At 43.6% G+C, this 17,687-nt stretch overlaps 1 protein-coding gene across 13 annotated transcripts in view; it reads left to right on the top strand.

Annotated features, from left to right (window-relative positions):
* Positions 1 to 13,109, top strand: part of AHCYL2 (adenosylhomocysteinase like 2) — a 172,082-nt gene extending 158,973 nt beyond the window's left edge. For all 13 annotated transcript variants that reach the window (XM_005657758.3, XM_003134679.5, XM_085005482.1 and 10 more), the window contains 5 exons: positions 5,125 to 5,223; positions 7,165 to 7,233; positions 7,354 to 7,432; positions 9,599 to 9,719; positions 10,122 to 13,109. In XM_005657758.3, the coding sequence (XP_005657815.2) occupies positions 5,125 to 5,223; positions 7,165 to 7,233; positions 7,354 to 7,432; positions 9,599 to 9,719; positions 10,122 to 10,128 (375 nt within the window). In that variant the 3' untranslated portion in view covers positions 10,129 to 13,109. The remainder of the gene's footprint in view (positions 1 to 5,124; positions 5,224 to 7,164; positions 7,234 to 7,353; positions 7,433 to 9,598; positions 9,720 to 10,121) is intronic.
* Positions 13,110 to 17,687: the final 4,578 nt, after the last annotated feature.

Genomic DNA, 17,687 nt, shown 5'->3' with positions numbered 1-17,687 from the left:
CATCTGAAGGAATTAGCCATGCTGACTTTTAGTTGACAGTTTCAAGCCAAGGGAACAGCCAAAGCAAATGCCCTGAGGCACGACTGGGCCTAATCTGAGGATTAAAAATGAGGCCAGTGTGGCTGGTGCAGAAGAGCATGGAGCAGGGAAAAGGAGCTAAGTTCAGAGAGGTAATGCGCCAGATCTCATAGGGCCTCAGAGGCCATCGTAAGAACTCCTGATTGTGTTCTGAGAGGACTAGGGAGCCATTGTGTGATTTATGACTTTTGATTTAAAAGGATGATTTTTTTTTTTTAAAGGATCACCCTGGCTGCTGCCTTGAGACCAGACCCACTTTTGCAGGTGTTGCTAGGTAGCCCCAGTTTCTGCCAGTGACGCTAGCCTAGCCAAGAGCCGTCTTTCAACTCTCTTTGTGCTCTTCTTAGCAGAAGGTATAGGACTAAACTAAATGGCCCAGAAAAGAAGATGTTTAGGATGGCTTTGGAAAAATTAAATTACTCAACCTTAAATGGTAGTGAAATTTAAGAAAATAGCAAACTCTTGGAGTTTCCATCGTGGCTCAGTGGTTATCGAATCCAACTAAGAACCATGAGGTTGCAGGTTAGATCCCTGGCCTTGCTCAGTGGGTTAAGTATCTGGCATTGCCATGAGCTGTGGTGTAGGTCACAGATGCGGCTTGGATCCCGCATTGCTGTGGCTGTGGTATAGACCAGCAGCTACAGCTCCAATTCAACCCCTAGCCTGGGAACCTCCATATGCTTCGGGAGCAGCCCAAGAAATGGCAGAAAGACAAAAAAAAAAAAAAAAAGAAAAAAGAAAGAAAGAAAGAAAGAAAGAAAATAGCAAACTCAACTAGTCATTGATTCCAGAATGTTCATTCACTACATAGCAAATTTGTATTGAATATTTGCTGTGCTCTGTGCTAAGTAACTATTTGGCAGAAAAAGTGGCAGTGAACAATATGCCTGCTCTCCTGGAGCTTGTGTTTATTCTAGGGTGGGAAACAGACCCTGTTTAAAAACAATAAATAGTAAGTAGACAGTTATTGTCAGTTAGTGCCTAATATTGAAGTAAAACAGAAAGGTGAGGATGTTGAGGATGCTTTGTTAGTTAGGGGGTCAGAGGAGGTATCTTTGAGGAGATAGAATTTGATCCAAAACCCGAATGAGCATTCTGTTCAGAGAGAATGCTGAGTAAAGATCATGAGATAGAAACGTGCTTGATGTATTTGAGAAACAGAAAAGATGTCACTGGCAGGAACAGAATGGGCAAGAGGAGGAGAATAAGAGGCAGCAAGGAGGTGGCGAGTTATGTAGAGCTTTGTAGGCCTTTAGAATTTACTCTGTAGATTGTATTCTGGATACAAGTGGAGCCATTGGAAGGTTTTGAGTGGCTAAGTTTGCTCAGCAAAACCGTGAATGAGAATGATTTGGGTATGTTTTTGCCTAGATTTTTAGTAATCAAAAATTTGAGGGTCTTTTTTTGTGTAGGAATTTATAGTTGACCTCTCCCTGAGATGCTGACTACTGCATTTTTAGGAGGGAATAGCTCATGGTCATTTAGGCATTCCCTGGTGGCTCAGTGGGTTAAGGATCCAGCATTGTCACTGCTGTGGCTCTGGTTACTGCTGTGGCTCAGATTCCATCCCTGGCCCAGGAATTTCCACATGCTGCAGACGTGACTGAAAAAAGAAGATGAAGAAGAGTTGGTTATTTAGAAGGCTGTATTTTTTTCTGAAAAAAAGAATACCGTGAGTACTTTGGGAATCTGTGATAGGGACTGTGCTCTTAGCTGCCTTTTGGCCAAGTCTTTCTTTCACCTACTTCCTTTCTCTTGAAAAAAGACCTACTTATCTTTATGTATCACACAGACAGCCTATATATTGTAAGCTTCATAGTTCAAGTAGTTAAAATCATTATGTGCACGTGCTTTAACAGTTTTTGCCAGGAGTTCCCATCCTGGTGAAGTGGAAATGAATCTGACTAGGAACCAGGAGGTTACAGGTTCGATCCCTGGCCTCACTCAGTGGGTTAAGGATCCGGCATTGCCATGAGCTGTGGTGTAGGTCGCAGACGCGGCTCGTATCTGGCATTGCTATGGCTGTGGTGTAGGCCAGCAGCTGTGGCTTTGATTAGACCCCTAGCCTGGGAACCTCCATATGCCATGGGTGCAGCCCTAAAAAGCGGGGGAAAAAAAAGAAAAAAAGAAAAAGTTTTTGCCAGCCAAAGAATTATAACCTGAGACTTGCTACTGCCTCCATGTGTTGCAGGACTATAACCACTGACTGTTGTTCTTGGCTTTAGAGTGGGATGTACACCTAGTCTGGGAAGTGGGTAGGTATAGGGAACTTTTTTCCTGGTAGATTGCTTAGTGATTGTAAATCACAGAAAAGACAATTGGATGTCTTTAAGAGAAATCCTTGTAAAACTGTGCTAGCCCTGGGAAACCCTGCCCTCAAGGAGTATAACTGCCAAATAGACTTTAATAGGTTTTTGGAGCTGCCTGGGCAATGCTAGAGATAACCAAGTTTTTCTTCAAACCCCATTTTAAACCCTCATATCTTTTGTTTGCATCATAGCCATCCCATTGCTCTAGTAAACCACCTCTCCCAAGGATTGATCATTTTATGATGGTCATAAGAAGTGCTCTTTTTTTTTTAAATTTTATTTTTATGATTTTAAGGGCTGCACCTGCAGCACGTTGGACCCCAGGCTAGGGGTCCAATTGGAGCTGCAGCTGCCAGTCTATGCCAGAGCCACAGCAACGCCAGATCTGAGCCGCTTCCGAGACCTACACCACAGCTCATGACAATGCCAGATCCTTAACCCACTGAGCGAGGCCAGGGATCGAACCCACATCCTCATGGATTCTAGTCAGGTTCATTTCTGCTGAGCCATGATGGGAACTCCAAAGTGCTCTTTCTTTGATTCCACCGTTATGTTTTTTCCCAGGGAATACTTCCTAAGACAGGAGACTCGTTAATTGTGTCAGCTCTTTACTCCCAGTCACCAAGATTGCTTGTCCAATGGAAGATTAAGAGTATGAAACACTAAGAACTTGAAATACTTTAAAGTCTCATCATCTCAATAAAAAATTCCCAGTGTCACCAAGGAGTATCTCTTGGCTCTACGTGGTTATCGTATTGGTGATATTTCTAAGGATTGAGGGATTTACTTTGTATGTCCTTAACTTACCAAAATGGTCTATTTGCTTAAATTCTTTTTAACTCTGTTTATAGCGTGTTTATTTATGAAATTTCTTTTTAAAATTCTAATTTTAAAGTCATACTTAATTTAAAATGCAAGCAATATAAGTGTGTTTAGGAAGTAAAAATTGGAGTTCTTATCATAGCACAGCGGAAACAACTCCGACTAGGAACCATGAGGTTGTGGGTTCAATCCCTGGCCTCACTCAGTGAGTTAAGGATCCTGTGTTGCCATGAGCTGTGGGGTAGGTCGCAGATGCGGCTCGGATCTGGCGTTGCTATGGCTGTGGTGTAGGCTGACAGCTACAGCTCCGATTGGACCCCTAGCCTGTGAACCTCCATATGCCATGGGTGGGGCCCTAATAAGACAAAAGACCAAAAAAAAAAAGAAGTAAAAAATTTACAAAATTGGGTTTATAGTGTATTATTTCTGCAATTTGATTTTTCTCACTTAACATTAATATATGGCATTCATGATAACAGATATGGACCTAATTTCTTTTTTAAGGATTGCATAATGTTCCATTGTATGAAATTATCCTGATTTACTTAGCCATTCCTTTGTTGATTTACATTTTTTGCTATTACAACTAACACTGGGGTAAACATCCTTGGGCACTTTTATTTCTGAACTCGAACAAGTATTTCTATAGGCTAGAGCCCTAAAAGTGAATTTTCTTAGTCAAAGATTAGGTACACGTAAAGTTTTGTTTGCCCTTTAGTTGGGTTGAACTAATTTATGAAACTTGACATCTCAAGAGAGATTATGTTTCCCATCTACCTAATAAAGAAATTATCCAGACCATTAATAAAGTCCTGAATATACCGAAATGTTCTTACATGTCTCTCTTTCCCACTAGATTAGTAAAGAAAAGAAGATACAGTTCCTGTCAGTAAATAGCTCACAGTCTAGTCTAGGAGTTCATGGTCTTTTCTAAAATAGTGATCTTTGCTATAGTGCCTAGAATATAGTATGTACTCAATAAATGGTTATTGAATAACTAAAGTTTTTCTCTTTATTTGTCTGAAAACTACTATTTGGCAGAGCTTCTCAATTTTACCAGTTTGAGCCAATGGGTACTCTTAGAGTACAGAGTCCTTTTCTATTTTAGGTATTGCCTCTTGGAAGAAGGAAGTTGTTGTCTTAAGTTTAAACCTTGTGACTGTTATTTGATTGCTGCTGTTAATAAACTTAACACTTCTTCTCTTGTTCTCGGAATATACAATATACAGAAATGGAAGGAGGGTGAGCCATTGGGAGCTTTACCATTTAAGCATTTCTCTAAAGGCTACGTCACACTTGCACTTAGGACACAAAGCTTCTGTAACTTTAGGGTGAACCACCATCATTGAGAAGGTGGAACCTGGGACATTGGGACACGAGGGCAGAACCTGGGACCCCAGCATGCTACCTACGTATAGGACATTCAGCCTCCTCTAATCTCACTCAGCTCTGACCCTCCTTTTTTCTGTATCTCTTCAGCACTCATGTATTCAGTTTGCACTGTATTAGTTTGCACTTGTTTGCATGTTGCTTTGTAAGTATTGAAGGCTTTTATCCCCTCACATATGTATTGTTTTGTGTCCCCAACTAAGGTATGAGCTTTTTGAAGGCAGAAACCATGTTTTTGGTTTCTTTTGTATTTCCCATAGCACCTAGCACCTTTTACTGTGCTCAGCAGAGAGTGGGCGTACAGTGTATGTGGTGGAATGACATCCTGAGTGATCCCTCCCTGGCTGGGCCTAAGATTAAATTCCCTGAAATGGACCAGTCCTAACCAACCCGGGACAGGTATTCTCCATCTGGCATGTTGGTTGCTCCTTTCAACTTGCTATTTGAAACGGCTCCCTTCAACATCTTTCCATCCAGATAGCAGGGCTTGGCATGGCTGATGACGTGCTTGCCGTATGTGTTCCAGGCGAGTCTGCGGACACCAGAACTGACCTGGGAGCGAGTGAGATCCCAAGTTGACCATGTAATATGGCCCGATGGCAAGAGGATAGTATTGCTGGCAGAGGTAAGACCCGAGGCTGGTGGGGAGACTCATCCCTGATAGGAGAGCCTGCCTAAGCCAGGTCCCCTCCTCCTCATGTTCTCTTAGACTTTCAACTCCTCTTAAGCAGAAGCTTAACTACTTTACCAGTGGATTTTACATCTGATTGTGAAAGGTCTTTTCATTCAGCAATTAAGAAACTATTTTGGTTCCCCACTTTTCACCAATTATCCTGTCTCTCTATGTCACTCTGCAGGTTGAGTCAGATGATGACTATTACTGTGGAAGGAATTAACGGATAGAACCATTGGCACTTTGAGTGATGCTTATAAAAAGATAATGTCATTTGTGGGCTGGTTTAATCAGTAAGCACAAAGTAGATATTCCTGGCTGTAGCTAAAACAATCTTAAGCAAACTCTGGGAAGGTCATGTCTTTGCTAATAGATTCCCTGTTTCTGAGTGTCTATTCCCCTAAATTGAGCCAGATGTTTAGTAGATACCCAGCTACACATTGGCTGTATGATTGATATTTTCCTCTCCTGGCTTCTTCTAGCTCAGCCTTACTCTTGACTTTCATTCCACTTCGTCTTCCATGTCACTGTTTGGCCACTTTTCCTTTCTTGGCAGCCTCTCTTCTCTATCCTAGATTTCTGACGGCTGTAACAAGGCCCCCTGTTTTACCTTGACACTTTCTCTTCTTCAGGGAAAGATACCAGGATTACAAGGAGGATAGTAATACTTTCCTTGAGTTTTGATTTTCAGTCTTTTCTTTTTAATTAAAGAAACTGAGTATGGAAGTGTTAAAATATATATTGTCTTCCTCTAGGGGCCTTTAAATTTATGCTTACATATTCTTCCTGTTCTTTTCATCTTTTTTCACCTATCTCATCTTCTCAAATGCTTTCAGGGCATCTATAAAGGAGAGTGTACAGGGAGGGGAGGGGCAGGTTGTTAAATACACATTAATTGCTTTAATGTCAGCTCCATTGTCTGGTAACTTATTTCTAGTCACCCAAAGAGGTCCATCTAGTAGTTTTGGTGACAAAAGCAAATACCACAGTTGTTTTTGGCTGTTATGGCTCAACCAAAAAAAGCTGGTAAAGCTTCCTGGGAAATAAAGTAGGGAAGAATGGCATTGGGAGAAGTCTCTAGTCCTTATAACTCTATGAATTACCCACTAGAAATAATGGCTGCCCTCAAATTCAGGAGAACCAAATTAAGGATGAAGCAGGAGTTCCCATCATGGCACAGCAGAAACGAATCCGACTAGGAACCATGAGGTTGGGGGTTCAATCCCTGGCCTTGCTCAGTGGGTTAAAGATCCAGCATTGCCTTGAGCTCTGGTACAGGTCTCAGATGTGGCTTGGATCTGGCGTTGCTATGGTTCTGGCGTAGGATGGTAGCAACAGCTCCAATTGGATCCCCAGCCTGGGACCCTCCATATGCTGCGGGCATGGCCCTAAAAAGACCAAAAAAAAAAAAAAAAAAAAAAAAAAAGGAAAAGCACAGAAAACATCACATCCAAAAAACCAAACTAAAAAATATGTCCTATCACAACCTGGAGAGATTGCCCTTGGATTTGACCAGATCATTGTTTAAGACAGTTTTTCAAAGGAATTATATATGCCTCAGAAGGAAGATATTCTGTTGTAATAAGTAGAAAATTCAAGGGACCCTTGAATACCTTAGCATAAGCCTCAGTATCATATGACCATCTCTATTCCTTTTTACATAATCTCAGAGATGCTTTTAATCTTATTACTACAGTTCATCAGATTTTCCAGAATTTTTTAACATTTCACTTAAATGTCAATCAATTCATTTCCATTGATGTAACACCTGCTTTTTTGTCCAGATGTTAGTTGGGAAGTGTTTGGAAAATGGCAGTCCTATTCTTCCCTCACTCTTCAAAGCTAGAGAGTTCTTCTAACCAACGCATTTATGTGTTAACCCTTGCTCTCTAGGGCCGTCTGCTGAACCTAAGCTGCTCCACAGTGCCTACATTTGTGCTCTCCATCACCGCTACTACTCAGGTAAGGCCTCCGGAGGGGGGAGCAGCAGGCTGGAGAGGTCATGACCCCATCAGCATTTCACGTGATTTGGAGTAGATGGCTGTGAATGGCATGTCAGCATCCATCTCTCTGCTTTTCTAGGCTCTTGCCTTGATAGAGCTCTACAATGCTCCTGAGGGTCGCTATAAGCAGGATGTCTACCTGCTGCCCAAGAAAATGGGTAAGCATAAGCTCTTCTATCCTCATCCTTACCAAGGAGTTCACAGTCAGAGGCTAAGCGAAGCTTGGGGGCAGTATATTCCTTAGGGCTGGAAAAAAAGATATCTTCATCTTAGAAAGTAGGAGCTAGGATTCCTAAATTGCATCCCCAGTTGATTTATGACATTTTCCAAATAGGTTGCCTTAACGAAGTCCTGACACTTTGCTGTGATTTAGTTTACCTGCCTGTGAATTTTAAGGGATTTTCCCAAAGTATCTATTATGCCAGAAAAGAATCTCGGCCATTGTGGCCCAGTGGAAACGAATCCAACTAGTAGCCGTGAGGACATGTGTTCAATCCCTGGCCTCGCTCAGTGGGTTAAGGATCCGGTGCTGCCATGAGCTATGGGGTAGATCACAGACGTGGCTCAGATCCCAGGTTGCTGTGGCTGTGGTGTAGGCCAGCAGCTGTAGCTCCAATTCGACCCCTAACCTGGGCACCTCCATATGTTGCAGGTGCGGCCCTAAAAAGGCAAAAGATCAAAAAAAAAAAAAAACAACTTTCTCCTAAGACAGAGAATCATCTCCTACCTTGTGACATCAGACTTATTCCACTTCTAGGCTGCTAAGGAACCCCTACCAAACTTTTCCCAGACCGAGAAGACTTTCTTACTGTAGCTTCTAACTCTGACCCCATTGTTTCAGGCCAAAGGAAGGACTCTGAATAGCCTCTGATAAGAGGTTAGTTATGTGGCTGTTCTGTACAAGGGAAACATTAAACTGTCTTAAATTTTTAAAGAACCTGCCTCAAGCACCTGGACTGATACAGTGTGTTTATAAACTCCCGAGTCAAAGATCAGGGAATAAATCTGGTCTGGTTTTATTTTGCTTTAGCATTAGATGCACAGCACCTGTTAGAAGTTGCAATATTCTTCCTTCAGTAGACATTTTGGAAGGACATAAAAAAAGTAGAACAATCTATGTTACAGAGACCTAACAAATACATAGGAAATGATATAAAACTCTAAATAACTAATATGAGAATGTAAATAAAAACCTGGAATATCTAAGACTACTGAAAGCAAAGCAAACAGTGTGAGGTCCTCCTTTAGTCACTCCTTTCTGATTTCCTCAGGTGTTAGTTTTTCTGCATGACCCAAAGTATAGCGTTCAACAAAAGCTGGTGGAGAGTTCCCATCACGGCTCAGCAGTTAACGAACCCGACTAGCATCCATGAGGATGCCAGTTCAATCCCTGGCCTTGCTCAGTGGGTTAAGGATCCTGCATTGCCGTGTGCTGTGGTATAGGTCGAAGACTCGGCTTGGATCCTGCATTGGTGTGGCTATGGTGTAGGCTGGCAGCTACAGCTCCGATTTGACCCCTAGTCTGGGAACCTCCATATACCAAGCATGTGGCCCTTAAAAAAAAAAAAAAAAAAAAAAAAAAAAGTTAGTGGAAGCAAACTTCCACTTGGAATGGATGGGCAGTGGGGTCCTCCTGTATAGCACAGGGAACTGTGTGTGACTATGTCACTTGGCTGTGCAGAAGAAATTGAAGAAACATTGTGAATCAACTATACCTTAATTTAAAACAATAATAATAATTTTAAAAAGTTGAGAGCTTCCCATTTTTTTAGTCCCCCCATTATCCCATCCTTTCTTTTAGATGCTAGAGCCTATTCTTTCATTTTCCCTCACTTTTCTGGGGAGAAGGCAAAGTTCAAGACTGAAACATCTTGTGAAGAGGAAATATTATTCCTTTGAAAAGCAGTAGGTTTAAGTTAAAGCAACCGTTCCTTAGAATTGAGGTCCAGTAAGCAAAAGTTGAGCATTTTTCATTCAGCTTCAAGAATTAGAAGGTAGGAGTTCCCGTTGTGGCACAACAGAAATGAATCCAACTAGGAACCATGATGTGGCAGGTTCGATCCCTGGCGTCTCTCAGTGGGTTAAGGATGTGGCGTTGCTGTGAGCTGTGGTGTGGGTCACAGACGTGGCTTAGATCCAGCATTGCTGTGGCTGTGGTGTAGGCCGGCAGCTGCAGCTCCGATTCGACCCCTAGCCTGAGAACTTCCATAGGCTGAGGGCGCAGCCCTAAAAAAATTACAAAGAAAAAAAAATTTTTACAGCTAGAGAGAGCCCCAGACAAGCAGCATGAATGCTTATACCAGGTCTGTTGTGATCTGTTTCAGATGAGTACGTGGCCAGCCTACACCTGCCCACCTTTGATGCTCACCTGACCGAGCTGACAGATGAGCAGGCCAAATATCTGGGACTCAACAAGAATGGGCCCTTCAAGCCCAATTACTACAGGTACCTTGGACTCCCCAGAAAAACAGCAAAGCCTGGGTAGCGAAGAGCTTCCTGCACTGAATTTGGTCTTTGCATCCATCGCCATATTTATATGAGCTCAAAAAATAAACCCACTCCTCCTCACTGCCACACCCAGAGGACCCTTTGAGGCCTTCTCCAGACAGTAAATAGTACTCCCTTTCCTGAATTCGCCACGTCATCTTCCTGATAGTGATGTGCACCCCTGTGGGGAGGAAAAGTGGCCTTTTCATTGATGTGAAAAAGCACCATATTTATCTCCCCTCACCACACACTCCAGAGAAGTCCCTGCCTGCTCATTTCCCCTTTGTGTACAGGCTCTTCATGTCCCAGCATCCCCACAAGCTGATAACATCAGAGTCTCATCTTTCTTTTTCCCTTCAGGTATTAAGTTCCTGTAACTCAAGCCAGAAGAAATTTTAAGGAATAAAACTCCTAGTCTTTTCTCCACTCCTATATGGGAAAGAACCCAGCAAGCTGCTTCTCCAATCAGCTGCCCGCCGTGCTCACCCTATATGTTAGGTTATTTATTTATTAAAATCTAGACTCCTGTGCCTGTCGCCTTGGCCCAGAGTGTGGTTGCTGCCCCGTGGGCTGGGAGAGCTGCAGAGGACCGGCTGAGGAGGAGAAGACATGGGGTTCCCAGTGCATCTTTCGCCTCATTCCCCATTGGCTGGATCCTCGGCACTGGTCATTGTTCTCTTATCCAGGCTCAGGAGTTAGCCCAGGGATTCCAGACTCCTTGGTCTTTGGGTTTTCTGGAATCAGTTTTTAGCAGCTGCCTTTCTCAGCTTTGGCCCTTCCCCAGGTGAGGCCTCTTGGAAGCCGCTGAATTAACAGGGCCTGGGTTCCCGGCCTCGACCATCACTGTCACTGCCTTTTTTATGAAATGGCTGGGCAGGAGGGAGTGCTGTGGCCTTGGCGAGCTGTGCCAAGGACCCAGCTGTGCCTGTGCTTCCCAGGAGTCTCCTTCCTTGCCCAGGACTCCTTTCTTCTCCTTAAAGATTTATGTCCATTTTTACACTTTCATGTTCCAAGAGGAGTGTGCCTCTGTTACTTTCCTCAGCTGCTCTGATGTTTGTCAGACATTTGTTTTGCCATCTTTCTAACCCAACTAGCCTCTGCTCAGGAAGTCAGGGCCGGCCCCGTGGGGCCCATACTTTGACTTCCTTGTCATTTAAGCAGATAGTTTGCCAGGAAGCTCCCTCCAGATCAGCACTGTCTCAGAAAAGGGAGGCTTATTGTGAAATGCAGCTTCCTCCTGTTACCTAAAATGCCTTCTGAAACTGAGCAGGAAAAGGCTTGCTTTCCAAGGGATGCGGGAGACCAGGGCTTCGGAAATGCAGCAGGCCTTTCAGGCCCACAGCTCAGCACCCTAAGGAAGCAAAATATATCTGTCTCCTGGGAAGGGGTTTGCAGCTTAACTGGCTAAGCTATGCAGGGATGACACTGTAAACTGAATCCAGATGATCAGAGCTAGTTTGAACCCCATCAGACATTCTTCCCTTTGGCCATTGCCACTGATGAAACTGAGATCTAATGTCTCTGCAATTTGGTCTGTGGTCTTTCTTCTTTGCTAGGATGTCTTTTTATGTTCTGGCCTTGTCCATCTTAGGATTCTGTACTGCAGAGGTGGTTTCTTGAGTGATTCCAATATTATAAAACATTTGCAATATGAGCAGCCTGAAATTTTGTGTCCCACATAAGAGTTGGGTTCCTTTTGGAGACTGCCCTATTTGGTCTTAAGGGTTCCACTGGGACCAGATTGGTTTTAAGAAAGTCTGGAATGGCCCTAGGAATCTTGAATGCAATGAGTCCATTCTGCCCCCTGCTAAACTTATTTAACACTCTCGCTCTTGTCTATTTGTTTTTCCCTTTTTTCTCTTAAAGTCTTAAGACCAAGGTGACTCAAGGAAACACAAGACCACCCAGGGTCATTACAACCTAATTCTGCTCCCTATTTTCTACCTTCTCCAACTTCCCCTGGTCTTCACATATGCCCTAAGAGCTAATCTGGAAGTGACTTTCCTTTTGGAGAAAGGGAGGTGAACCTTAGGGTAAATAGCTATTTGCCTCATTTAAATAGTATGCGAGCTCAGGCCATAGAGGCTGCTTCCTCAGAGACCATATATCTCAGCACATATGTGGCTATATTCTTTTATGAAGATCCATAAATGCTGAAAATTCCACTAGTTCTTCCTTTTGCCTACCCAGTTCTGATTTTTTATTATTATTAATTAATTGGATCCCTTTAGCAGAAGATTCAGCAGATGAGATCTGTGTCTCATCTTATATCCAGAGCATATTCCATTAGACAAGTATCTGGACTCTAGCCTATTATATTCTTAAGCCAGAAGTCATAACCTGTTTCTCAGCAAAGACTGGCTGCCTGTGGAGCTTACTATGTGCTGGTCCTGATTGCATACTCCGTCTGCCTTGTGACTGCAAAGAGACCCACTCCAAATGAAAAAGGAGCCCCACTGGGCTTCGAGGTTAGGTTGCCAGTGTTGCTCCCCATGGTGAGGTATTTGTCTCTTAAGTTTCAGTTGACCACTCTTCCTTCCTTTCTGGGACCCTGTGCCATGACCATTAAGGAAAAGGAGGACTAGGCCTCCTGAGTATTCGGGTTCTGCCTTGGTGTTGGAATATGGTCAGTATTCTTTCTGCCTTGTAATCAGAACAAATGTATCTTCTTCCCTCAAGCCCTCACCTTAGATGCATCCTAGGAATCTCCAAGCATGAGAAAGAAGACTAATTATCTCTTTATATGTGGCCCTGGCTTGTGGGGATACTTACCATTTTCTTTGCAATGAATTTGTGTTAGTTTTCACGGTCTTTTTTGCCTTCTGATGAAATGTTCAGTTTTCTTTTTCTCGTTTAAGGAAAAAAAAAAATGGTATCTGGTCAACCTTCCCTCGGCCCTCCTACCTCCTCATCCTCCCCTCCCGAATGAGCACGGCTCCCTATGGCCACATACTCCTGCAAAGCTTTTCTGCTGCTTGGCTTTTCTCTGAACAGATCTGAAATTGCTGCTCCTGTGGTTTTCTCAAAATTAACTTTGTCATGGTTTTAAAAGAGAAATCAAAATGCATTGTCGCATTAAGCTTTTTAATAAAGGAAAAGTACCGAAAGAAAATAGGCAACACCAGCAAATTATATGTGGACAAGTTCTAAACTATATATACATACGTAATACATATATATATAAATAATCATCTAGTTCTCATTGTCATCTTACTGAAAGGAAATAAAACCTCCAAGGACCACCATTTCTGAGAGGCTCTTGGAAATCTTTATGTCTAAGTGATTGTATTAGATCAGCAATAATGAATATGTAATCTCAAAAGATAAATAAAATATTCTTAAAATGGATTCCTGTCCTGAGCGTATTCCTTGCTTCAGTGAACTAGGAATTCAGAGATGAGGGAGGTTTATGGGCAAAAGGCCAGAGAGCCTGTTATAGGGCAAGGATGTAAAAAACTGAAGCATTTACCAATAGGCATATCTGAGTGGCCTCGGCCTTGAAGCCCTTATTCCATGGTGGGTTACTCCACTCATAAACATCCCCCATCGCCCATTCAGTTATGTGTATAAAGAACCTGCGCTTTCGGAGCCATCACCCTTAGCGGTTGAGAAGTATAGGCTTAAGGCAGAGAAATTAAAGCCTGGTTTTTGGTCCCCCAAACCCTCTGTGTGCCCCCCTTAGCTGGAGAGCACAGAAAGCTGGCATATTAAGTTTGGGGCCAAAAGACATTGACACCCAGGACCTGCCTACATCCAATCAAAGAGAAGAAAGAAATGGATCTAGCAGAGAATTGTCTCTTAAGTCAGGTTTTGTCTGACCAGATCATAGTCGGAGGATGGGTCCAACCCCCTGTTCTTTCTCAGCTACCAGTAGAGTAGCTCTTTTTTGAGAAATAGCAGTTAAAGGCAGCCACTTTCTTTCATTGACAATCTAATCAGTTCTGCATCCTCTATGCATGATGTTTTCTTCCCTATCAGAATCTCATGACGTTTTGACTTCTGTTTATCTAAACTAAGGGCCCCAGGACTAGAAGAGCTTGGGCAATTGATAATGGCTCAAAGCTGGCCCACTCTAGTTGAGGAGGAGAATGCAGCCATTAGCAGGGGGAGCCTTTGAGCCAGCTGACAGGATTTGCTCCCCTATAGCAAGGTTCGACTCCTCTTTTGTGAAAGATGGAAACTTGGGTGCCTGGGTCTTAGTTTCAAGTTCACAGGATAAGCCCAGGCTATCCACTGCTGTGCAATTTCTCCGTCTTGTGATATTGTGGAAAAAGCTTAGAGTCAGGCTGACCTGACCAGCTCTACCATTTACAACTTGAGCCAAATTTTATAACCACTTAGAGCCTCCGTTTTCTTACCTGTGAAATGGATAATGCTTATCTCCTAGAGAAAGGATTTAATGACCTGATTGCTTGATTGATTGATTTTGGCTACACCGGTGGCATGCAAAGTTCACAGGCTAGGGATCAATCCCATACCAGAGCAGTGACTCAAGCCACTGCACTGAAAATACCAAATCCTTAATGCACTGAGCCACCAGGGAACTCCGACCTGATTTAATTTTTAAAATATTGCTTAAAGATCCAGAAAACACTAGGTACTGCATAAATATCAATTCCGTGTCTCAGTCTAGAACCCTACAACTTGCATTGCCTCATTACATCCACATGTGCTGATGATGGAGCAAAAAAAGAATATTCTATCCTTTTTCTGCTATTTTATCCTGGTTGCCCGATATCCTCAAAAACTAGATATTTTAAGACTTCCTGCAATCTTACTTTTAAGGTTTTTCAATGCTAGGTGTTAGCTATTTAATCACATATCTGACCTCTGTGGATTAAAGTGGAATGCTTATATGGGGAAAGGGGTATGTTTGGTTATTGTAACTATACCTATTTATACCTCCAGCCCTGTGCCAGCAGCCTCAGAATACCTGAGCTGGAAGACAAGGGAAAGTGGTAGTGAGTGGGGTTTAAAAATAACTCAGCACTGGAGCCATCTCTACAAGAAGGAGACCAGCCCCTAATTGGCTCCAAGGTATATTTATGGGTACCTCTGTGGTCAGTAGTATTTATGCTGTCACTTCTTTGTTGACAAATAAGATAGAAGAAATTGAGTGTGTGCCAACTCCATTGCCTACAGTTTCAAAGTCTTCCATTAATTCTTCCAGTAGTTGTTTCTAGATATCTTCCTCCTTAGGATAAGCTCTAAAAGTCTGGGCCTATCATGATCAGACAGCTGTCAGATCTTTACTGTCTCCCATTTCACTGCAGTGTGGAAAAGATAGTGGGTTGAGGTGGCTCATGTTAATTCTTTCCAATGTCCATAGCACCATTTTTAAAAAAACCCCTTCTCCAAAGGGAAGCCAGATGGAGCTCTAGGCTTAGAAGATGGCTTTGCACGGAGGCCAGAGGGGGCCTGAGAGCTATCCTCAAACCTAGGATAGGTCAGAAAAGGAACAAAGCTTCAAAGGTGGCCATTCCTGTCTGCCACCACTGTTGGGGATTCTGCTGATTGACTAGGTTCACAAAAGAGAGTATGGAGTTCTGGGCTTGTCAATCCTAGAGCTCTGACTGCTTAAGGAGCAGAAGTAAGGAGCTTAAGGAAGAGGGAAGATAAAAAAATTAATTCTTTTATTAAGAAGTCCCAATGGGCTGTGCTGTGACAGGTTTACCACACTGAAGCAGTGATGAGCTAGGCGTGGGTTGTGAATTTTAAAGCAGAGTATGAATCTTTAAGAGTTTAACAAAATTATACCCTGAAAAAAATTCCAAAATCAAATGGTTTAGGCCTTGAGCCAGGGACTTTCTTGGAAATTCATATCAATTCAATTCTGTTTAAGCCAGTGGGTCTCCACCACAGAAGATTTTTTTCCCCCAGGGGACATTTTTGCAATATCTGGAGACATTTTTGGTATCACATTTAGGGGGAGGGTACTGCTGGCATCTAGTGAAGGAAGACCAGGGATGCTGATAAACATCCTACAGTGTACAGGACAACCCCCTACAACAAGACATTTTTCAGTCAGTAATATAGAAGAAATCCTGTGTTAAACACACATAAATGAGGAATACACAAATGAATAAAAGCTACTCTCAAAGAGTTTATATCCAGGTAGGTGGGTGGTTGGAATGAGAGAGGAATGGGAAAATGTGGGTGGGTAAAATAAGATGTTAGAGACCAGGCAGAGAAGGAAACTCAGAAACCTCTAAGGAGTGCTCCCCTCTGCATTGATCTGTCACCTCTAAATTAGAGAGGAAAGTGTGAGGGAGAGATATAATACAAGAAGGGCTTTGGGGGCCCTTTACTTTCAGGATGTAGCAGAAAATATAAAGATTGTGGATCCAGGCAGACTTGGCTGACACCAGCACAGCCTGAGTGGGTTGAGGTGGGACAAAAGAAAAGCTTTCTGGGGAGTTTCCGATGTGGTCCAGTAGAAATGAACACAGCTAGTATACATGAGGATGCAGTTTTGATCCCTGGCCTTGTTCAGTTCAGTGGGTTAAGGATCAGGCATTCTGTGCCTGTGGCGTAGGCTGGCAGCTGCAGTTCCAATTCGACACCTAGCCTGGTGCCGCCTTAAAAAGAAAAAAGAAAGAAAGAAAGTCTTTCTGGAGGAGGAGATGATGACTAAATGGACTAAATAGAATCTTTAGGGAAGAATAGAAGTTAACTCAGAGCAGAGTTTCCTCCACTAAAAAATACACTGACACCAGATAGTATCCTTGGGAACTGCGAGGAGTAATTAATCTCTGAGAGTCCTGGTTTCCTTATCAGTAATATTGGATCAGTGAAGACAACCTATCAGATATGATATATCTGGAAAGTGTCCAGTGCACAGTGTGGCAGTTCAACAGTCTCCCCAATTCCACCCATTCCCATCTGGCTGCTTGTTTGGAGCTTTTATTACGATCACAGACTGCCTACATATTTACCATGTTTACTATAAGTTGCTTTTTTTTTTTTTTTTTGGCTGTGCCAGCGGCATGTGGAAGTTCCCCCGCCAGGGATCGGACCTGGCCACAAGAGTGTCAATGTTGGATCTTTAACCGCTAGGCCACCAGGGAATTCCTGTAAACTGCTTTTCATGTAAATATCAGAGTTGGCAAACCACACAGCCTCATTTGCCACAGGAAATACTGAGCCCCTAGCAGGGATCTTAGAATGAAGGAAAGGACTGAGGAGAAAGGGGCGGGGGGGCTTGCTCTCCAATCAACATTTACTCCCTAGCTCACTCCATGAGAAAGGTATCCTCGTTCAGAGCAGAGAAAGCAGTTTGGCCAGGAGTAGCCCAGATGGGAACCAGCAATTTCAGTGAAATAAAAACGTCCCACTGCATCCCTCAACTCCAAGTCTTCCAGCCATGCCCTCTCTTCTAACTGGAGAGTGGGATGAGTTCTCCTCAGATATCTCAGCTTCCTAAGAGGGAGAGTCCCTAGTTTCTTGCAGTGTTTGGCCACCCGGAGGTGCCATCCCTTCCCTTCGATTGAAGCGGGATTTGGGACGTATTCCGGAGCCGGGATTTCGGGGCAGAGGTCTGCGGCTGGGGAAACCGAGACTGCAGTGAAGCTGGAGGCGGAGACTAGAGCTCCTCGAAAAGGTCGCTATTTAGGAGCGGGTGAGTGCTGAGGAACACCGAGTGAGAACGGAGTTAACCAGCTAAGGCTCAAGGCCCGGAAGGTGGAGGTGGAGCCGAGAGCCGACCCAGGAGTGTCAAACTCCCACACCAGCAATGCTGCAGGACTGGGCAAAAAGGGGGGGAACAAATCCCTTGAATGAGCCCCCACCTCCTCCAAGTCGCGCACGGAGCGGTGTAACAGCCAATCAAACTGAGGGGCGGGGCTGCGAAGAGGGGCCTCAACCAATAGCTGTGGAGGGGGCGGGACCTGGCTCCCGGCGCGCGGCGGCTGCGGGGTCGCCCCGGGC

This window comes from Sus scrofa, chromosome 18, assembly GCF_054392235.1.
Source record: "Sus scrofa isolate SSC_HxYL_T2T_F1_AM1 chromosome 18, Sscrofa_HxYL_maternal_Yorkshire_Landrace_v2.0, whole genome shotgun sequence".
Taxonomy (NCBI): Eukaryota; Metazoa; Chordata; class Mammalia; order Artiodactyla; family Suidae; genus Sus; species Sus scrofa.
The sequence above is the reverse complement of the archived record's forward strand: the minus strand, read 5'-3'. Positions and strand labels throughout refer to the sequence as shown.